Raw genomic sequence first — 22,908 nt, forward strand, 5'->3', positions numbered from 1 at the left:
TGATTGTCTTCTTGATGTCAGCTCTTGGATTTCTTCAAATGTCATGAAACTGAAAATCAAAGTTTTGTTGGTTTGTCCTAATTGCATGCAGTGTATCTACCTCTCCTTCCTGCCTGTCCCTTTCAGTAATGTTTTTATAATGGGAAAGTAAATGTGTTGCCACATGGCCATCAGCCACCTCCTTGTCTTTCTGGGATTTTATTTTTATTGTATTGGCTGTATTGTAAAATTGAGAGACTTTTGCTCAAAAAGATCTGGAATTACTAGTCAGTGCCTTTGCCATATCAGCTATGGGTTGATTTAATGTAATTTGTCACTTGCAGTTGTCCCAGATCGTGCCATTCAGAAATGTTTATGGACACAGAATGGTGCACTCATAATTCTAACTGGTCATCTCAGTATATTATCATTATTCTAAATCTCCTTAATGGCTTCCCATATTATCATTACCGGGGAGTGCATTAATAATGATCCAGAATATATCTAGCATTCTCTCCCTGATCAAACAGTTAATTTTATGGGCCAGATGTTAATCTGTTACATCAGTGTAAATCAAGTGTAACTCCGTTATTTATAGAATTCAACCTATTCAGCTGTTTTAAAAAGCAGCCTCTATCTTCTGATTACCTAGCATTTCCTAAATATCAGTATGAAATTTTCTGGTCTAGAGTACTAAGCAATCATTCTTCTCTGCCATGGAAACAGCAAAGGGTAAAAATAAATCTGTTTGGAGCTTTAGATTTAAATGGAAGAAATGGAGATTTACATACTTTTTTGAAGTATTTGAAGTTCTGCTGCACCCTGACATTAAAATGAAGGATTCATATTTGTATTGTCAGATATTTTTTCTTCATTTGCCCACTTTGTTGATGATTGGAAAGCCATTGCCTGCTGTCAGATATTTATCAGCACAGAAAGAAGAGGAATTATTAAACTGAAAAGAGTGAAAAGATCAAGCTAAATTCCTACAATGAAGTAATGAGAACCTAAGAATGCTTTTACTAAGTTAAACCAATGGTTCATATAACCCAGTATCTTGTCTTCAGACAGCGGCCACTGCCAAGTGCGTCAGAGGGAATGAACAGAACAGGCAGTCATTGAGTAATTCATCCCCTGTCATCCACTCCCAGCTTCTATTAGCCAGGATGGGCAGGGATGGTGTCCCTAGTCTCTGTTTGCTAGAAGCTTTCTGAAAGTCCAACTACACTATATCTATTGGATCACCCTTGTCCACGTGTTTGTTGAACCCCTCAAAGAATTCTAATAGATTGGTGAGACATGATTTCCTTTTACAAAAGCCATGTTGACTCTTAACAAATTTGTTCATTCATGTGTCTGATAATTCTGTTCTTTACTATAGTTTTAACCAATTTGCGTGGTACTGAAGTTAGTCTTACCAGCCTGTATTTGCCAGGATTGCCTCTGGAGTCTTTTTAAAAAATTGATGTCACTTTAGCTATCTGCCAGTCAACTGGTACAGAAGGTGATTTAAATGATAGTTCACATACGACTGTTAGTAGTTCTGCAATTTCATAGTTGAGTGATGCTTCAGAATTCTTGGTCCTGGTCCTGGTGATTTATTACTGTTTAATTTATCAATTTGTTCCAAAACCTCCTCTAATGACACCTCAATCTGGGACAGTTCCTCAGATTTGTCACCTAAAAAGAATAGCTCGAGTGTGGAAATCTCCCTCACATCCTCCGCAGTGAAGATTTATGCAAAGAATATGCCTTTTCTTACTTGAGTGCTCCTTTAGCACCTCAATCGTCCAGTGCCCCACTGATCTTGCTTCTGATGTACTTACATTTTATTTTGCAGTTAGTTTTTGAGTATTTGGCTAGTTGCTCTTCAAATTCTTTTTTTGGCCTGCCAATTTATACTTTTACACTTGACTTGCCAGAGTTTATGCACCTTTCTATTTTCCTTGGTAGAATCTAACTTCTAGGTTTTCAAGGATGCCTTTTTGCCTCTAACCACTTCTTTTACATTGTTGTTTAGCCATGGTGGCACTATGTTGGTCCTCTTACTATGTTTTGTAATTTGGAGTATACATTTAATTTGAGCCACTATTATTTAAGCCACGTTTTTAAAATGTTTCCATGCAGCTTGCAGGCATTTCACTTTTGTGACTGTACCTTTTAATTTCTGTTTAACTAGCTTCCTCATTTTTGTGTAGTTCCCCTTTCTGAAATTAAATGCTACTGTGGTGGCTTCTGTGGTGTCCCTTCACCCACAAGGATGTTAAATTTAACTATAGTTACTATTACCAAGCAGTTCAGCTATATTCACCCCTTGGATCAGATATCCCGTGCTCCACTTAGGACTAAATCAAGAATTGCCTCTCCTCTTTTGGGTTCCAGGACTAGCTGCTCTAAGAAGTAGTAATTTATGATGTCAAGAAACTTTATCTCTGCTTCTCATCCCAAGCTAACATGTACCAATCAATATGAGGATAGTTGAAATCCCCCATTATTGAGTTTTCTATTTTTATAGCCTCTCTAATTTCCCAGAGTATTTCACAGTCACCATCACCATCCTGATCAGATGGTCAGCAGTATATTCCTACTGCTATATTATTATTCAAGCATGGAATTTCTATCCATAGAGATTCGGTGGTACAATTTGATTCATTTAAGATTTTTACTACATTTGACTCTGCTTTCTTTCATGTATAATGCCACTCCCCCACCAGCATGGCCTACTCTGTCATTCTTATATACTTTGTACCCTGGCATTACCCATTAATTATCATCGTTCCACCAAGTTTCCAAGATGCCTATTATATCAATATTCTCATTTAATATCAGGCATTCAATTTCACCCATCTGAGTATTTAGACTGCTAGCATTTGTATACAAGCATTTATAAAATTTGTCACTTTTAGCTATCTGCCATTATGTGATGTAATTGAATGGGACACTTCTTTCATTTCTCTTCATTTCCTACCTGTACTTTACCAACTTTCATCCTCTGCTCCTTACTAAGATATAGAGAATCCCTATTAATGGATCCTTCCCTAAGGGATGTCTCTATCTGAACCGTGTGCTCCTCCACACCTGTCAGCTTTCCCCCAGCCCTTAGTTTAAAAACTGCTCTACAACTTTTTTAATTTTACATGCCAGCAATCTGATACCATTTTGGTTTAAGTGGAGCCCATCCTTCCTGTTTAGACTCTTGCTTTGCCAAAAGGTTTCCCAGTTCCTAATAAATCTAAACTCCTCCTCCTTATACCATCATCTCATCCCTGAACTGAGACCCTGCACTTCTGCTTCTCTATATGGCCCTTTGCATGGAACTGGAAGCATTTCAGAGAACTGAAGTCCAGGTCCTGGTTCAATCTCTAACCTAGCAGCTTCAATTTGGCCTCCAGGATCTCTCTCCTACCTTTCCCTACATGATATCTACATGTACCATGACCACCCACTTCTCCCCCAACACTGCACATAAGCCTGTCTAGATGTCTTGAGAGATCCACAACCTTCACACTCAGCAATCAACGTACCATGCGGTTCTCCTGGTCATCACAAACCCCGCTTTCTATATTTCTAATGATCAACTCTCATCACTGTTACCTGTTTTTTTGTAATAACTGGGATTCCCTCCCCTGGAGAGGTATCCTCAATCTGAGGGGAGACCATGCCATCGTCTTGGGGAAGGGTCCCAACTATGGGATCATTTCCCTCTGCTCTACTTTGATGTTCTTCTTCCCTGAGACTTCAGTCCTCCTCAACAGCACAGAGGCTGTCAGTGGGACCGCTCTACTATGCCCGGAAAGTCTTATCTATGTACCTTTCTGTCTCCCTTAGCTCCTCCAGTTGAGCCACTCTGGTCTCCAGAGCCTGTACTTGGTCTCTGAGGGCCATGAGCTCCTTGCAGTGTATGCACACATACAGGAATGCTGGAACAATTTGTACAGTGGGGGTGCTGAGAGCCATTGACCCAAACTGTAAACCCTATATATGATGGAAACCACTTCAAGCTAGGGGGTGTGGCAGCCACCCCCAGCACCTCTGCTTTGAGCACCTATGCACACATTTGCCAACTGCCCCCAAGGCAGGTAATCATACATGCTGCATTCAGTGTAATAAACTGGATAGCCCCCACTCTGCTGCTGGACTTTGCCTGCATTCTTTTTACTCCTGCAGATTTGTGTTGGGTTTTGTCTGTCTCTTTTTGGGGGTGGTGGTGGTATTTATTGCCCTAAGTTTAGAGAATGTTAATCAGGTGTATCTAGCTCTCCTACTCCCTCAAAAAACTCCCATTAGCGGCTCCTTTTTCGCTAGCTCTTCTAATCACTTAGGAGCTGGCTTTTTAAGCCCCTTTTCTTACTGAGTTAAGGGTTAAGGGTGTTAAAGGGCTTAGGGATCATAGCCTTGTTAAGAAGTTCTCAGCCTTGCCTAGCAGGCTGCTGGGCTCAGCACATGGCACCCCAAACAAACAGACCACACTATATACTTCAGTCAAGCAGCAAGCACACTGACAAAGACAACAAGCTCACCCAGGGGTCATGTAGTCTCTCCTCCTTCACCTGGAGAACTCCCTCCCTGGGTAGTTGTATTCACCAACATATATTATACTTTTGTAAGAATTTCATTTTTGTTTAGGCACCATCTCTGGAGTTAATGAGAGCACTGCCTTCTCTTGGCCCACATGTAACAGATGTGGCAATGGAAAATTGCAGCAGCATCCACAGGATAGGTAAGAATCAGTGTGGTGTTCAGTGTACCAAGGCTTTTTTGGTGTGCAGATGCAGCCTTAAGAGCCATATGTGGTACACTCATTCCTACTGTGTTGTCTATGCCTGTATTCTCCCCCAACAGCTACACAGGGCGGGGGTTGGGAGGGAGAGGGACAAAACTGCAGGATTTTTATTGCTGATGGAATGATACAACCAGTAAGGGTAAGATTCACCTATTACGGAAGACACAAGTAGAATCAAAATGGCATGAGTTTGCTATGATATATTTTTGTAGGTTACCTCAAACTAGTACTGATATAGTACTTCTCTCACTTTTTACTGGTATGTATTAGTTAACTTCTGTATTATTCCTCCTATTACATTAATGTAAATGAGAGGAGAATCGGGCCTGTTAAGTTTATAACCCTTCTAAAAATGACCCTTTTCTACAAATAGATCACAGCTGTAAAGTCTGATTTCTCAGAACCTTTTAGGGCTCAAAACAAATGCTATCTGTTAGCTTGAAAGGGGCACTGGGGCAACTGCATCCTGGGACATTGGTTCAGTACTGGCTCAGGAAGAACTCTACCAATTAAATTACAAATGCTACCTCCCACTACGAATTCTACCAGCTGAATTACCAATGCTACTTCCCAACAGAATGTTCTTCAGAAGGCTCCCATCTGAATACTTACCTAGTCTCATCTTGCATAGTTTGAGATCCCTTGATGGGATGACAGCACAAGACAATAATGCTGTAGGCATAGTGTAAAGGGAAGAAAAAAGGATGTCTGCTAGTGACATAAGATACATAAAGAGGGATAGAGTGATTTTGATTCCAGATTCTGGTAATTTACAGTTAAAGGGATAAAGGAATATTTACAACAAAAATTAAAAAAAAAAAATACACTGTATTCTGTGTTGTACATCATTTCCCCTGAAAAACTGCAAGCCTAAAATACAAAGATTGCCCTATATTTTGGTAAGTTAAGTATATCTAATTAGTAGTGCCTCTGTGTGTGTGTTTTCCAATGAATCAGACCCTCTCGTTTGAAGGAAATTTTGCTGTTGTTTAGCTAATAATGTAATGTAAATGTATTCCATAAAACCCCAATTCAGCAAAGCATTTAACCATGTGCTTAATTTTATTCATGTGATAAGTCAATGAGACTTAAGCATGTAGTGAAAGTTAAGCAGCTGCTTGAGCACTTCACTGAATCAGGGCCAAAATCAGTACACTTATTTGCCCTCTGACCTGTTGATTGATGCTTGTCTTTCATATGTCTCTTCCATCACTATTTGTTCACATATGTTTCAGGGGATCATATTACTGCAGCCTATGCTCCCAAACGGTAATTTTACCAGTTCTCAAAATGCAACTGGAAGTCTTTCTGCATTGTCCATCCCGACCTCATTGTACAGTAAAAGTAAAGGTGAGTGTAGATAATAAAAGTGCTAATTGTATCCAGTATATTTAGGGCAGGTGTGTTGATATCAGGTGCTCTGAGACACAATTTTCTGTGCAGCCCGATTGAAGAAAAATAACTTTATTAATACAACAAAAAGAAAATCCTAAAATTAATGTGGTACTGAAATGAAGATTAAGGGTCTAATCCTGCAGTCCTTACTCAGGTAAAACACCCCTTGAGTTCACTCTTAGAGCTTCATCCCACAAAATGCTGAGCACTTCTTGCAAGGTGCTGAGCATCATCAACTCCCATTGAAGAGCTTGGCTGAATTGGGCCCTTAGGAAGTTATGAGCCGTGGATATGTTTTCTTCAATGAGCCAACTGATAGGCCATAGCTTAAAGGAAATATGGGTGTTTTGACTCGCATCCTGAAGTTTTTTCAGTATTACCTTTAGGTCTTTTGGTTTTGTCAGTCAACTGTGTGGTAAAACGTAGGACAGACAGTTCTAGGCTCAAGATATTAATTTTCATTTTTAACATGCAAAGTGAATGTTATACATAAATGTGATTTTTGTCTTGTCTTGTCCTTTCACTTTCTTACTGCAGCTGTTACAAAAAACAATTTCTTCTGTCCTGATGTCATCATCCAGTGAGGATGGGGTAGGTATACATAAAATTAAGATAAAGAAAGAAAATGAAACTTCCTGAAGTTTAGTTTAGAGGCAGAGTTCCAAAGTGGATAGTAGATATTCTGAGCTGTATGTGAAGACACTGGAGCAAAACATGCTAAGAATACTTTGCTCTATATAGCATCTTTCATTTGGGAATCTGGGAATGCTTAGGAAAAAATAGTTTCACTACACCAGGGGTGGGCAAACTTTTTGGCCCGAAGGCCACATCTGGGTATGGAAATTGTATGGTGGGCCATGAATGCTCACAGAATTAGGGGTTGGGGTGTGGGAGGGGGTGAGGGCTCCGGTTGGGGACTCTGGGGTGGGCCAGAAATGGGATCAGGGTGCAGGAGGGTGCTCTGGGCTGGGAACGAGGGGTTCAGAGGGTGGGAGGGGGATCAGGGCTGGGGCAGGGGGTTGGGGTGCGGGGCAGGGGTGCAGGCTCCAAGTAGCGCTTACCTCAAGCAGCTTCTAGAAGCAGCAGCATGTCCCACCTCCGGCTCCTATGCGGAGGCATGGCCAGGCGGCTCTGCACGCTGCCCTGTCCACAGGCGCCACCCCTGCAGCTCCCATTAGCAGTTCCTGGCCAATGGGAGCTGCGGAGGCAGCACTTGGGATGGGGGCAGCGTACGGAGCCCGCTGGCTGCCCCTACACATGGGAGCCAGAGCGGAGACATGCCGCTGCTTCTGGGAGCCGCACGGGGTGGGGCAAGCCCACAACCCTGCTCCCCAGCTGGAGCGCCAGAGCGGGGCAAGGCCTGGACCTGCTCCCTGGCGGAAACTTGAGGGCCAGATTAAAACATCTGGAGGGCCAGATGCGGCCCCCGGGCCGTAGTTTGCCCACCCCTGCACTACATCCTGACAAAAGTATTAGTACACCTATTTACAGATGGGCACTTAGTGCAAGTCAGTGTCAAAAATAACAAGAGTCCTGGCCCGCTAGTTCTTTCCTCTAACACCTAGACCCAATTGCTCTCAAGTAACTGCCACTGAAGTTTCATCATAGGAAGTAGCACTAGAGAAACCTGTAAAATATATAATAAATTGTGTTTTATTGGAACCTGAATAAATCAAACCACAGATACATGAAACACAAGCAACCATGAGCTATAAGACATAGTCATCAAGTGGCTACTCTCTTGGTCTGAGATATCATCAGTATAGCCCTATTTGCTTGTCTTTGTGTTTTATGTAATATGTTTAGTTGTTACTTACACAATACACTGTATTAATTTGATCTATAAGGAATATTTTAAGTTGAAAGTTTTTCTTAAAATTATTTTGCAGTGAATTGTTTCTTGCTCTTTTATATTGTAGATAGTACATGTAAGCTAATAGACTTATGGTTTATAGAAGACCGTTTTTAAAATGAGTAATAATCTTCCTGCAACTCTTGAATACAAAGCCAGTGTTTGATAGAGTACTTGCACACTCTATTCTAAAGTCTATTCAAATGTCATTTGACACAAGCTTCTTTCCATTAGCTATTTTTTGTTTGGAAAGTATAACAAAATAATTTAGTTTTTTGAGTTAGTTGGGTTAGTTAAGTAAAACAAACAAAACCCAAACAAACGTATTTTCATGCTTTAAGTCTTAAGAATATTTACCAGTTATCCATAAAGATTACATCTGAAAACTTGCTATTTGGAGGGGGTTTTTTTTCTGGCTGAAATCCAGTGATAACTTTTTTACTCCATACTCCACTAATTCAAACTGCAACGTTATTTTAAAAAGAAAGCACATTTAGGGAAAGACTAAGCATGAGAAATATCACTCCAAATTGTAATTTTTGCCAAAGTTAGTGTGGGCTTCAAATAAAAATGTTTTTTCAAACATGGTCCGAAGAGCCACTAGTCCTGTTTTCTAATCCTGGGTCTACCATCTTTTTGTGTAACCTTGGACAAATCACCTAACTGTTATATCTTCGTGTACCACACTATAAAATGAATATAATAGTACTTACCCCACAGAAATGTTGAGGCACAATTAGTATTAAGCTATATTGTGATCCTTAAACATAAAGCGCTATATAAATGCAAATTATTATAACTCTATGTAGGGCAGTACAGGAACAGGTGTAAAGTTGTTTTTTTTTAATGTTTAGTTTCTAATGGGATTTTTTTCTTTGGTTACCTTCTTACAGACCGTGCACACACACACGCACTGCCCTATCACATGCAAAATCCTTGGGTATCCAAGAAAGCTATATAAAGAAGCAATTGGCTATGCTTTCATGGACTGGGTGCTAAATTGCAGTAGCCATTATACCTACTGCAGTTTTAAGAGCCTGACAGTGAGATCCATTCTAATAGCGACTGCTGGGAAATGTTTTATTTTTAAAATTATTGAAAATCTAATTAGTTTATCAGACTAAGTACGTTCTTTGTAGCAGCATTTCACAATCTTATTTTGTTTAGCTTCCTTTTTGAGCAGTAAAAACGTTGTACACTGGAAGAGGACCTTACACTCTATCTTTGAGTTGTGTGCTGCCTAGAACAGAACGTACAGTACTGTTTGTTTAATCAACATGCCTTTATCACTACAGAGTTATGAGGTGAAGAGTGTGCTGGGAAAGGAGGTGGGGTTATTAAACTGCTATGTCCAGTCTGTAACCAACCATCCTAGCTGTGTTGGATTGGAGGAAATTGTCCTTCTGGAAGCAGGAAGAAATTAACCTGAATGCTGTCAGCTACTATAATATCTATGGACTTTGTAATGTGGTTATTTGATAACTATGCCCACAGATAATGTATAATGCAAGCATGATAAGTAGTGAGATAGTTTATTAAAACTGTGATTTAGAAAATATATTATTGCTAAACTTAAAAAAACTAAGTATGTAAAAAAAAAAATCTTTTTTTTCTGAATGTTTATATTGTGCTTTTGGTCAGTCCAGAATTTAAGAGTATAGTTCTTGAGATTATTCTGTTGGAGTAAATGTTCGTGAATGTAAAACAACTTGTTCTAGAGGTTTGAATGTTTGTAAAGCGTGTTTTTGGTGATATTTTTATAATGGGTGTTATGAATATTTTAATTCTGTGTGTATCAAAAGAATAACTTTTTAAATGTTATTTTTTTGAGTAAGGGTTTTAGCATGAATGGTGGACCTTAAGTAAGTTATCTGTTTTAATAATTTCCAGAAGCATTATACACTGCACACCATTGATACTTAACTGTAACGTTATTACCACACTGCAATAAATATTACAAATACAGATTTGAATGAGCCTCGTTATCTTTCAGATGTGATAAATGGTGTCAAAGGTATATTCAACTAATGTTTTATAGTTAGTCATAGTCTAAATATAGAAATACTGTGGCATCTAACTTACCATGAGATTGTTTCATTATATAGTATAATGTGTATAAAGAGTAAAGAACAAACTGGTTCAGGAGTGGTATAATTGTACTGATAGCTGCACGTAGATAGGGTGATATGGTTCTAACCTTAATCTATCTGAGATGTTTTTATCTCAGTCTTCTTTTGTGTTCATAACTGAACTTTAATATAAGACTAGACTGTAAGGTTAAGGCACCAACTGATTTTTTTTTTGTCCTGTACAGCACAGAGCAGATTGTCTGCACTTAGTGAAAAAACAATAGACCAGAGTTATATGGTAACTAGTTTTGCATGCTGAAAAGATTTTGCTGCCTGATTTGTGACTACTGAATAGACAAATAACTGTAAATCTGTCTCCTACTAGTCATTTCTGGGGTCATTGTAGATAATGGAATGACTTTTAGGCTCTCTTTTGAGCACTAATAAATAACCAAGCCTTTGAGTCAAAAAAGACCTTTTCTTCCTTAGCCATTTTACCTTAAGAAAAAGCTACAAACACTGGGCCTAGTCCATCAGATAATACCAGGTGTAATACTTACTGCTGTGAATAGTCCCACTGAAATCTATGGAACTATTTTCTGCAGGTAAGCACTACACCCTAGTAGTGTTTACAGCATTAGGTTGGTTTTCTGCAGACCATTGCTGCCCCCAAACATGCTGTGCTATTAATAAGTATACTTCCAGATTATGAACAAATTTAGGTGACTAAATTGACTTAAATATATGCAGTTATTTTCAATGGCAGTTCTGCCTCTTGGACCCTCACTGTCAGTAGAACTGCACAGCAAAGGTGGTCAGTTTGTTCACTGAGTAGGATTCAGAATACTAAAATGTATCCATACAGAAACTAAAGATTCATGTACTTGCAGCAAATAACCTGTTCATTCCACAAGGAATGCATTTTTTCTGTCAGACTTCATAGCCTTTAAACCTCTTCATACAAGTAACAATATACATGGCTGGACCTGATTTTGGGGTATTGTACAGCTAGAGCTCTTAACTGTTGTCTTGAGGTTTTACAATTTAATAGCAAAACTTAGCTTCCCTTGTGTTTTGTTTGTTATGCTACTTGAGAACCATGATAGGAAATGGCCTACTTGTTGTTAAGAGTTCAGCCACTGATGGATACAGTTAGCTTGAACTGTTATAAATAGTAATTACTGACAACATTTGTACAGCAGAATGTAGTCGGTGCAGGAAGGTATACTTTATAACCATTATACTGGCAGACATGAATTTTAACCCTACTAACGAATACCAAAATGTTGCCTCCATTTTCTTTTGAGATGTTTAAAATGTTTAGTGCACTAAATAAGCCTATTCGTTTTTTCCCCCCAATTTAATAATAGTATTGAAAATTAAACTTTTTAAAAAGTTGTACTTAAAGCACACCTCCATTCTGGGTTTTACTGATGAATCACATTTTCATATTAATACTACTATGCATGGTTGTAACTCCTGAGAAGTACAGCACCACCTGTTGCATTTACTCTCAACCCCTGGCTCCAAAGCATAGGGCAAAGACATGAAGCAGAAGTGATTAAAAATGCTCTTTTATTCTTAGAAATGCTGTAAAAATGGATATAAAAGGTTGAGCATGCTCAGTCTTTTTCCTCCTACTATCTACAGTATAAAGGGTTTTTGAATCATTTTTACAAATGTACCATAGCTGCATCAAGATGAATAAAATGTAGAAAAAGAACAAAAACGACTGTTACAAAAATAATTTAAGGGGAAAACCACAAAAGTTTAGCTTTTTTCCCTTTCTCTCTCTCTCTATAATTTTTTTTGCAAGTTTGGCGGTTAAAGACCCAGGCCGAGCCCAATCTTGCTACAACATTCAAAAGAAACTGAAACCCAGCACAATTTCACTGTTGTCTCTTCCTCTCTCCCTTAAGGCCGCTTAGGGAGCCGACGGGAGCTGAGCAGCAGCAGCGGCCCCTCCGCAGTGCTGAGGCACCGGCCCCGCCGCAGGTAGGCCAGTCCTGGCTCTGCAGCGCCGGCTGCTCCGTGTAGGTCTCTGAGGTATTGGTAGGATAAGGCAGTCACAGTCCCTCGAGTCCCTGCCCACAGGGTTACCGGCAGTCGGTGCCCGAGCCGGGCTGCAGGAAGGAGGCGCCAGGCAGCTGCTTGAAGAAGTGCCTGAGGCTGGTCAAGTCCCGGCTCAGCTGCTCGATCTTCTTGTGCAGCTTCTCGTTCTCGGCCGACAGCTCCAGCAGCTTCTGCTGCATCTCCTGGTTGCGGCGCTTTGCCTTGTCGCGGCTCTTGCGCACGGCGATGTTGTTGCGCTCCCGGCGCTGCCGGTACTCGGGGCTGAACCTGTCCACCCACTTCTTGCCGCTCCGCTCCTTGCCCGCCGGCTGCCCCTGCCCGCAGGAGGAGGACGACGAGGGGGACCTGGTGCTGCAGCTGGACGGCGAGCTGCTGCCCGCGGGCTCGGGCGAGGTGGGCGGCGTGGGCTGCCCGCTCAGGTTCATGATTGTCTGGGCGCAGGTGGCGACCTGCGAGGGCAGCAGCGAGGAGGCGAGGTCCCTGTCGCTCCAGTCCGGCTCCCGCTTCAGGGCGGCCCGCGGGGCGGAGGAGGAGCCCGGCCGGGGCTCGCCACCCAGCAGGGCGCCGCCGAAGTCCTTGGCGGGGTCGCGGCCCGCCGGCGGTAGGTACTCGCCGTAGTCGCCGCCCCGCTCCGCCTTGTGGTTGCTGTTGAAGAGGTCGGCGAAGAGCTCGTCGTTGCACAGCTCCAGGTTGGGCACCGCCGACATGGAGTCGATGTAGGAGCTGAAGTCGATGGCGCTCTCGTCCTCGTACATGGCCGGAGCGGCGGCGCTCAGCTCGGCCAGGGTGCTGCTGCCGCCGCCGCCGTCCTGCTCCTCGGCGCTCATGCCGCCGCTCCCGGGCTTGCAGGAGGGGCTCAGCCCGCCGCCGCCCGCCTTAGTGTCGTAGAAGTTGGCCGGCTCCAGGGACCAGTTCCTGTAGCATGCCGGGGAGTCCAGGCTGTACAGCGCGGCGGCGCTCATCGGGGAGCGGGCAGGGGCTGCACAGGAGTTCCAGGGGCTCGGGCTCCGCGGGCTGGTAGCGCCGCAACAGGTGAGTGGTTCCCCCTCCGCTGTCAGGCTGGGCTGGAGGCTGCGGCTGGGCTCACTGGCCGGCGCCTTCCCCGCGAAGCAAGCGGCGGAGCGTCACGCTGGGTCCGCCAGGAGCGCCCAGGCCGGTGCAGACGAGGAGTTTGTTCCGAGACCGGGGGCAGCAAGTCTGAACCTGGGAGCCGCCGCCTGCCCCGCTTTTATATAGCCCCGGCCCCGCCCCCTGCCCCAGTGACGGGGAGAGAGTGTTACTGGAATCCCTCGGGCCCCGGGGCGGTGCAGCGCGAGGGGAGGGGTCTGCCCTGCGCCGCTGCCGGGGGGCGACACAGCGGGGGCCGGGGAGCAGCGTAACCTAGATCTGAGGCTGGGCCTCGTAAATCTTTGCTGCAGCAGCAAGTGGGGGGTGGTGGGGCTGCTTCCGCCACAGAGCCAGAGCCCGTGCAAGCTGCGCTGGCTGTGCTGGGAACGCGCCTGGGGTGCCAGTGCCTAGGACAGGCGGCAGGACTTGCTGTTCTCATTCCCACCTTCCTGTTTATCGGAGTTTGCGCTGCTCGGGTTCCTGGGGAGGGGGGCGGGGGCGAGAAACCGCTTGCCCTGAAACAGACACGCACAATGCACGTGGGCTGCAAACGTCCCCCCGGGCAGGACCAGGGTAACTGTTAAGCCCAAGAGCAGCGCCAATGGAGAGCCAGAAGCGAGCGGCTGAGGCAAAGCTCAGCGTCGCCGAGGCAGACCGTAGCTGAGCCGAGGACTCCCGTGGTTGCCAGGGATGGAGCTGGGTTACAGCCTGCCGAGGAGAGTCTCACCTTCCCCCGGGGCTTGCCTAGTGAGGCGGCGGCGAGCGGTACTTCGCCTGCTGCACCTGAATCTGTGCGTACCTCGCAGTTTGTGTAGTGCGATGAGCGGCTTCAGACACGGTTTAGCGGGAAACTACGCCTGGCCGATGAATTCCCCCCACCCCATATCAAGGCTCCGCTCCTGTGCAGCCGCTGTCTTTTCTAAACGTGCTCCGCTCAGCTCACACTTAGGTCCTAGCAGTGCCGTGCTGCACGTTGGAGTTGTGATAGGTTAAGTGGCACGTACACAATGCATGAAGCGGGCGGGGGGGGGAGGGGGAAATAGTCTTGTGCTGTTTGTTTGACCATGTGCTAGATTTTAGCACCATAGAAAATACTTTCTCTGCATTCAAAACCACGAAGTGATTTGCCTCCTTGGTACACATTGCCCTCTTGTGGCTGACTAGTGTGTATTTTTGTATCTGTCAGCTCAGACTACAATGTAGGTCACTTAAAAAAAAGGGGGGGGGAGAGGGAGTGTTATACTGCCACCCACAGCCACGGAAGAGAACGCACTGGTGCCCAGGTTCCTAGTTACGGTCTTTAAGCAATCACTCACATTGTAGGCTAATGAGAAGTGTTTTCCTAGAGGTAAGTCGTGAATAATGTAAACAGTGAAAATGTAAAGTGTGCTGCTTTAGCAATACAGTCATTTCTCTGTTTCATTTTGAGGAGACGCTGTAGAATTACAACAATGGTTTGCGCGGTTTTGATGCCAAAACCTGTCTGCACAGCCTTGTGAGACCGGGTTGCATCTGGTGACACTATAAAATAACACTCCAAATAAATAGTCAATCTGGGTTTCCTAGCAAGGAGGAAATGACAAAAAAAGAAAAGGAAAAAAAAAACACTTTTAAGTATAACTGACCTGAAAACTGAATTGTATGCGCTATAGCCAAGCATTTATGGGCAATGAAAATGTCCCTATCCTTTCCCCAAGGTTCCAATATCGTAATACACCTTCCCGCATTCTCAGCAGGAGCCCTTATGACAAGGGTTTTATGCCATACTAGATATGTCAGTTCACAGTCACTAACACATTGGGGGAGGGGGAGGGGTGATACCATGACCTCAGGGGCAAAACCCAATCTACTTTAATAAGAGTTTGGCTTGAGCAATCACTGCAGGATTGGGCACATACAGAAAAGCTTGTCTCCCTAAATACCTACCTCTAAAAGTGGATATTATCACCACACAGGTTTATAGAACTGTTGCTGTGGGCTTTTAAAGGGCTGCTGCCTCCCCAAAAAGAATTTGATGGCAGCAGTGAACAAAGTAGTCTGCTTGCTCTGAAACAAACATTTTGAGATCTTCCAGGGTGAAAGGTACTGTAAAAACATAAAAAGAACGAGGAGTACTTGTGGCACCTTAGAGACTAACAAATTTATTTGAGCATTTGTTAGTCTCTAAGGTGGCCCAAGTACTCCTCATTCTTTTTGCTGATACAGACTAACACGGCTACCACTCTGAAACCTGTAAAAACATAGTCATTAAACATTCTTTATGTAACTAATTATTAGGCTCAGAAATTTTTGGTGGTGGGGAAGCTAATAAAAACACTATTAGAATTTAGGAAATCTTCCCCCTGGTTTGCAGTCTAGTCTTGTTAAACGAACACCACCTCCGTCATTCATATTGTCTGGAGGAGTGCATACCAGTGCTTGCTTGACATTTTGATGGATAAACTCTTCACCTTTTGACCTGGCACACTGCCAAAGTCACTCTGCAATGTAAATGAGTGTAGAAACTACAACTTTTTCCAATGGAGACTTTAAAGAGGAATCAGTATATATTTATAAAATAAACATACATACACCTGAGTATTTCCCTTTGTGAATGTCACTCTAGTGCCCTCCTGAGGTTCAGTTAGTTTAGGGGAAACGACTGTGGATACTAAAAAGGCAAGAACTCAGCCTGACAGATTGGGACAATCTGTTTTAACTGACAATGTTTGCCTGTACGTTTCATTACAAGATGTTCTTTTGACAGCAATAATGTTGTAAATGTAGATTTATGGTGTTAGATTACTGTCTAACTAAACTGTCTTCATTTTACTCTCTAAAATTTCTCTCTTCCCCCACTCCTTTCAGTTGCCCATTAAAAAAAGTTTTGATGAATATATTCCTATTTTAAAATCAGTAGTTGATACTGATAAATGAACAAGTATACCTGAAACAAAATAAATGTAATAATAATTAAAGATACAATGTGTAATATGAAATTTTCCCATCTCCCAAACATTTTAAAAGAATAGTCCACTGACTGCTTACAAAAGGGAAAACAAAATTGTTTGTCAAAATGTTTGCGTGGTTTTTTTAAGAGAATTAGCTAAAGCAATTAATATTCAATATGAGTTGCCTAGTTTCTCTCTTCATAGCTAGACTTTAAAAGGACATTGCTAAGGTCTGGTCTACAGACAGTAGTTTTTGTACTGGTATAACTGTTACAATAAGTGGTGTGCATTTTGTTTGTTTATTTTAACCAAAATAGTTACAGCAGGCTACCCCCCTTTGTGTGGATGCAGTTATACAGCTATAACTTATTCTTCTTCCTTTATGGGAATAAGCTATACCAGGGGTTCTCAAACTTCATTGCATCGCAACCCCATTCTGACAACAAAAATTACTACATGACCCCAGGAGGGGGGAACTGAATCCTAAGCCAGCCTGAGCCCCAGGTGGCAGGGCCAAAGCCAAAGCCAGGCCCCACTGCCGCGTGCGGGGGATCAAAGCCGAAGCCCAAGGGCCTGTAACCTGAAGCCCTTGGGCTTTGGACCCCAGCAAATCTAGGCCAGCCCTGGCGACCCTACTAAAGTGGGGTCCTCACTCATAGTTTGAGAACCACTGAGCTATATTATCTCAAGCACCTTCATATCAGTACAACTGTCCACACTAGAGGGTTGTATCACTTTACACACAAAGCTGTACTGCTTTAACTATATAAGTGTAGTTAGACAATCTTGTAGGCATAGCTTTAGTTTGCGCTCTCTGGACCTGATCATGCAACTCTTAATTACATCAATAGTCCCCACTGAGTTTAACTTTGACATGAATTAGCGTTGCATGATTGAGCTATAGTAACATAATTGTATTTTTGTAACACAAAATATACCTTTATAAATCAATATTTATTTTAGGTGGATCAAACAGGTACCTTAACTACAATACAATCAGTTTACAAATGAAATTATATAAAATTAAAGATCAGCAATGGACTCTGTCTCGCATGTCTCTAGGTGATCTCTGAGTTCACAATGCTTGCTAAGCTGATGTGTGAATATATACCTATAATCTGTCTGGACACTGAAGACACACACTCCTTTCTGTCCATTCTTATTATTCATGATTTTGAAACCTAATACTATTCTCATAATTTGTCTATTTAATATAACTTTTAAATTGTTTAAACATATGAATTACTATAGATAAAACATGCAACATTTTTACCACTGTCATAAAAGTGTGTTTTTCATGATCTCTAGCTCAGATGCACCATTGTTGGCAGGTTAGTTTTTCTAAACCAGATGCATAAACTCCTCAGCCTCTGTTTTACATTCTGACCTGGAATTATCCACCCTAATCATTTGTTTTGGAACACTCTCTCTCTCTCTCTCTCTCTCTCTCTCTCTCTCTATATATATATATAATGTCAAAAATTAAATAGTGTCAGCCTATGCATAGTAGCTATTGATACAAAATTTAACTTGCTTATTATTTAAAACTCATGTTCCCTGGCATAATCTGTGATACCATATTCCATTTCTACTGAGCTTTGAAAATCCTCTCATGCCTGTTTCCAAACATATATATATATATATATATATAAAATATTCTTTTAGCTGACGTTGGGGTGTTAATCTTGAAACAGATACAGCTTTTGTTCAGTGCATCATTTTTTGGCTCTGCAAGGCTTGGTTAGCAAAACCTATTCTCAGGGCTATGCTGCCTTTCATGATGATGCTGATGCACAGAGGGAAGTGAGTTCCTATAAAACAAAGAAAGAATCTTTGGAATTGTGAGGCGTCCTTTCCATCCAACTATAACAATGTTAAATTATTTAGGCCCAATCTCTGACCTATGTTGATAATTTCTGTTACGATAGAGGTAGAGCTACACTGAATATGAGAACATTTAGTATGCCGGAGTTCTGTTTCCTTGATATAAGGTTTGTTATATTAATATGGGAGGGTGCTGCCACTTTTGTCTGTTGTCTGTAGATGCAGTAGTGACATGTGGCATAGAGACATACAGCAATGCAGATAGAATGCATTTCTATAGAAGACTTTTCTCACCTCCATAAATGTGCTACGCGCCAATTTTGTGGGTGGTTTTGTTTGTTTTTTTCCCCCATCCTAGTTGCTCTTAGCACTATGGCCTCTGTTTATATTGTGACTACATGTGACTACAAACTTTGGCCTAGCAGCCTGAAAGTCAGCTAAACGGTGTTTCTTGTACTCTGCCCTGCAGATGCACTAAAAGGGCATTAGTTTACATAGCTGGATATATAAAACATAGGGAAAGGCATTTTAGCTCCCTGGGATCAAAAGTTTAGTTCACAAGAGTTTTACTAGTTTTTCTCTCTCACACACTCTTTCTGGGATGGTCCATAGATCAGCTGGAAGGAACTGCTTTATGGGTAGTGTTTCTGGCAAGTGACAAGTTATCTTAGAAACCACATCCATAATTGCCTGTACTTTGCTATTCAGCTAGCTAAAGTATGTTTTCTCTTCCCCAGAGTGGAATCAGTCATGAAGTGACCCTGATGGAATGGAACCATGCCAGCAAAAGGTATTTTATTTAATATTGATTGGATTTTAAACAAAAAACGTAGGATGCCACTTTTCAGTCTTAAGATGGATACTGGTGTCGCAGCAGGAAGAGAACTCGGCTTTTGTCTAATGAAATATCAAACCTTGACATTGTGAATCTGATCTGTTCCTTTTGAAGTCAGTTTTACCATTGATGCCAATAGGAAGGAGCAGAATATCAGGCTTAGAACAAATGGGAAAATGCCTTCTGTGTTTCACATGATTGAAATCTTAACATTGTTTAATGAATGCAAAATAGCAATGCCATCTGCTTGAAAGTGAGGTAGTAAATCCTAGGAAAAGCAGCACCTTGCAATGGAAGAATATTTAAGTAAAATGGAAACAGGAGTTAAAATGTTGCTGTAAAATTAAACACTAGTATTTCCAGACACCATATCTTTCTATTGACAGTAGAACAGATAAACAACATTTATGTAATACACTAAAATGCCTCTGAGTTCTGCTGTTACTGACCCCCTTCTTCCCCCCCACCCCTCCTCCCACCCCAGCTATATGGTTTTTTTTTTTTTTTTTTTTTCAGACGTGTCAAATATCTGTATACATTTCATATGTAAATCTTTTCATAGTCCATTGCTACCAATATGACTGGCTGACTCAGAAGATAGTCTCACGCCCTTGGTCATAGGTCAGCGACGAATGAGTTTTAGAGCAATAATATTTGGGTAACAATCCTTAGCATATTCAAGATTATGCATAAAGTAAGTTTGTGGAGAGGGTTCTCAAAAAATATCATTCCTTCAATAAAGTTGCTTTATCTAATTGTGTGAAGCTTCTAACCAAACCCTTCAGCAGGAGGGCAGACCAGTTGTTGAAGGGGCTTTCACCCTCTAACAGAGTGACCAAACAATCTCTGCTCTGGAACACCTTGCCGGTTCCTTGGGATATATATGAGGAAAGTAAGGTGCAAACACCTAAAGCCTGGAATTACAACTACTATCTAGGGCCTGGTCTACACGTAAAACTGAGGTGTACCTAGCTAAGTCAGTGGTGGTGTGGGGGGGGAATTCATACCCTTGAGAGCCATAGTGAAGTTGACCTAAGCCATGGTGTAGACATCGCTAGGTCAACTAAAGAATCCTTCCATCAACCTAGCTATCACCTCTTGGTGGGGTGGATTAAATAAAATGTCAGAAAATATTCTTCTGTTGCTGTAACTTCTGTAGTATAGACACAGCTTAAGTTAGGAGGGGGAAAGGTAGTGCTGATGTGTGAGACACAAGGGGTGTGTGAAGAACATGAACTTCATCAGTAATCTCTAGGAAAGGATGCTGGAGTTGGTTATGGAGAGTGGTGTCTTTTTTTTTTTAAACCTGTGGTTGGTGTGGAACAGTATCCCAAATTGCAAACCAGCAGAGCAATGCTGAGAGAAAGATGATTGATGGGTTTTTCCCCTCCAAAGAATGTGAGATCAGAAGTATTTACATATTCTAAACAGTTTTTTTATTAGTTGTTCAGCAGAATTTGTATTTATTGTTTATATAATTTCCTGCATGCAATTACTGTATTTTTCTTTAGTTAATCTAGTATATCTGCTTATTTTAACCAACAGTTCAATGTAAGAATAAGTAATATTTTTGTTAACCCCAACCTTGTGGCTAATTATGCAGTTATTCTATTTATCACCTTCTTTTAAGCCAGTTGAAACAGTCTCCCACTTCCTGTGTGCCAAATACGCTCTTGTTGCCTTCTTCTGAAAACTCACTCTGAAAAACCTTCCTGTTTGAGGTTGTCATTGTGTCAGCACCTTCCCATACCTTGCCTGTTACTCCATGTATTTGTCTGTTAGACTAAATGCCAGAACAGGGGCTTTGTTTTTTTGACATGTATGTATTTAGCTATAGAGCTGTAACTCAGTATAGCACAACAGTTGAATGGATTAAATGATGGGGTTGGTTTAACAGACTTTTACAACTAGATAATGAAGGCTCAGAGGTGTACTCCTCTGACTGGGTAACTTATGTATAGTCAATGGCCTGGCGGTGGTGCCAGTGAAAATATAAATAACCTTATTAAAACCTTCAGCTTGGATGGATTAATTCCAGGATGGAGGAAGTGTGAGATAGAATAGTATCAGTATCACATCACTCATAGGACTGAGTGGTCTGTTGCTTATAAATCAGACATCAATTTTATATCTAAAAATCATCACTGAGGTAGAAAGCACATGATAAATTGGTGCCCTGGGACAATTAGTACCTGTTTCAACAGCTGGGCTACATCAAAGGCTTCCATTGCTGACTCTCAAGCTTACACAGTACCGGTATGTAAATCTTTTTGGTGTTCTATTTTTCCCCTCCCCGATTCTTTGTAGTCCACATTCATCACAACTCCCTTCCCCTTGAAAAAGTGTGGCTGGCTGGGACAATGGCTATGGGTGTTGGCTCTCACTTCATAAGTCTCACTGCAGAATCCTTTACACCAACCCCTTCTGAGAATGTTAGGGCAACTTAAGTATCCAAAAAAAAAAAAAAAAAAAAAATTTTTTTTTTTTTTTTTTTTTGCAGTGCCCAGTCAGAAAACTGCAAATTCCTTGTGAAAGCTTCAAAACTCCTATGTGAAAAACCTGGTTAAACTGTAAGCCTAAACTATCTATTTTACAGGTCAAAGTACTCAGCAAGTATAAGAGGAATGTGCAAAAAGGGCAATTTAACACCTCTTGGAGTCAGCCATTTGACTTCTGAACATGAACTCAGCTTTTCATGTGACTCTTTACTGTGCTTTATGACTTTAGAAGAGAGAGACACAGTCCTTCCACACAGACAGCTTTAAGTCATGATGTCTCCTTTATTGATATCAAAGATAAAGAGGAGCAAAATGCATTCAGAAGAATCATACAAAGGTGAGTATATAAAAATACATTACTACATTGCACATGTTGCAGTGGACAAAAAAAACCAACTTTGCATATATAATGCCCTTCAATTTAAGAGGGGAAAAGAGCAGTTTAGCTTCTTTAGTGAGTAAGTGTCTTAAAACTACTAATTTAGAAATGAGCTATTACTTATTCTACAGCTTATGTTTTTATTTTTTAATAGACAAACCTCCTGTACAGCACCCAGGAGTTTTTGTGCCAGTGGTTTTCCCAATAAAGATCTAGTATGGCCCCAGACTCGGTTGTACTCATTCAAAATGCTGTTGACCAAGAATTCTGAGATGTTGATTTACAGTGCTAGAACTGAGTCAAAGTGAACAAAGCAAAACTCTTAGCATTTATGGTTTAGAAAGGATGTTAAAATGTTCAACCTTTTTAGAAGGGGGAAAAACACCTCCCAGAAATATTATTTGTTGCTTCTTTGTGCCACTCAGTTTCCAACTCTAAACAATTCCCTTTATGCTCATTAGCTTCAGTTTATACATTTACCTGCTCTTATTTGTCTTATAGGTTCTTATCCAGCAGAGAGACTGATGGTCTGTCTCTGCTTTCAGGTTGAAACTGATGCCAGGGAATGGAAGTCAGTGTAGAAGCAGGCCTGAGTAGGGCTGAGATGACCTATAACAACAGTTGCAAAGAAGAGCCCCTACAGCTGCAGAGAAGTCAAAGGTGTTTGCTTTTCATTTTTTAAAGTTATTTTATACTTGTCCATGATAATCATGCATTATTAAAATGTCAATGGGAAATGTCTTCTTAAATGAATTCATGTTAATAACTAGTCATAATATTTTGAAAGACAATAATTCGTTCCCATATAATCTCTGCTGCACTTTGTTTGGCACAGAGGTTACCTCTAAAAAACTGCTTTACAGGTAGAGGCTCGTGCTCTTGGTGGGGAAAAAGTCAGCCCCCCCCCCCCCCCCCTTAAATCTCCTCATAAGCAAGTACTGGAAAACAACAGACTACATTGTCCTGTGCTGCCATCTCATTCACAGCAGAAAACGGTAGACACACCAGCAATGCCTGCTTTCAGGTATGGACTCAACACTTCTGTTAAATATGATTCTTAAAACATGAAAACTTTGCAGTTTAAATTAATGCAAAACCATAAAACATCTTTATAATATACAATCACAACTTACTAAACATCTCCTATAATTGTTAAAACAGGCTGTGTTGTGGTCATAATTGGT

At 41.6% G+C, this 22,908-nt stretch overlaps 2 protein-coding genes and 1 long non-coding RNA gene across 4 annotated transcripts in view; 2 read left to right on the top strand and 1 right to left on the bottom strand.

The window, feature by feature from the left end:
• SPIDR (scaffold protein involved in DNA repair) overlaps positions 1-9,974 on the top strand; it is a 311,226-nt gene extending 301,252 nt beyond the window's left edge. Inside the window, exons 13-16 of one of the 2 annotated variants that reach the window (XM_024192846.2) lie at positions 4,606-4,699; positions 5,998-6,112; positions 6,695-6,748; positions 9,305-9,974. In XM_024192846.2, coding sequence (XP_024048614.1) covers positions 4,606-4,699; positions 5,998-6,112; positions 6,695-6,748; positions 9,305-9,433 — 392 coding nt within the window. In that variant the 3' untranslated portion in view covers positions 9,434-9,974. Of the gene's footprint in view, positions 1-4,605; positions 4,700-5,997; positions 6,113-6,694; positions 7,012-9,304 lie in introns of those variants that run through there. The other variant, XM_024192845.1, reaches the window with a different exon arrangement.
• Positions 9,975-11,635: 1,661 nt separating this feature from the next.
• CEBPD (CCAAT enhancer binding protein delta) lies at positions 11,636-13,384 on the bottom strand. Its single transcript, XM_024192847.2, has one exon. It carries the CDS (start codon positions 13,111-13,113, stop codon positions 12,175-12,177), a length of 939 nt encoding a protein of 312 aa, XP_024048615.1. The 5' UTR covers positions 13,114-13,384; the 3' UTR covers positions 11,636-12,174.
• Positions 13,385-13,944: 560 nt separating this feature from the next.
• On the top strand, positions 13,945-22,628 carry LOC115271370. Its single transcript, XR_003899928.1, has 4 exons — positions 13,945-14,049; positions 18,750-18,802; positions 21,444-21,682; positions 22,226-22,628. It is a non-coding gene; the product is annotated as an uncharacterized LOC115271370 (long non-coding RNA).
• The last annotated feature ends 280 nt before the right edge of the window (positions 22,629-22,908 follow it).

The sequence above is a fragment of the Terrapene carolina genome, unplaced genomic scaffold, assembly GCF_002925995.2.
Source record: "Terrapene carolina triunguis isolate 2854851 unplaced genomic scaffold, T_m_triunguis-2.0 Scaffold58, whole genome shotgun sequence".
In the NCBI taxonomy this organism is placed as follows: domain Eukaryota; kingdom Metazoa; phylum Chordata; order Testudines; family Emydidae; genus Terrapene; species Terrapene triunguis.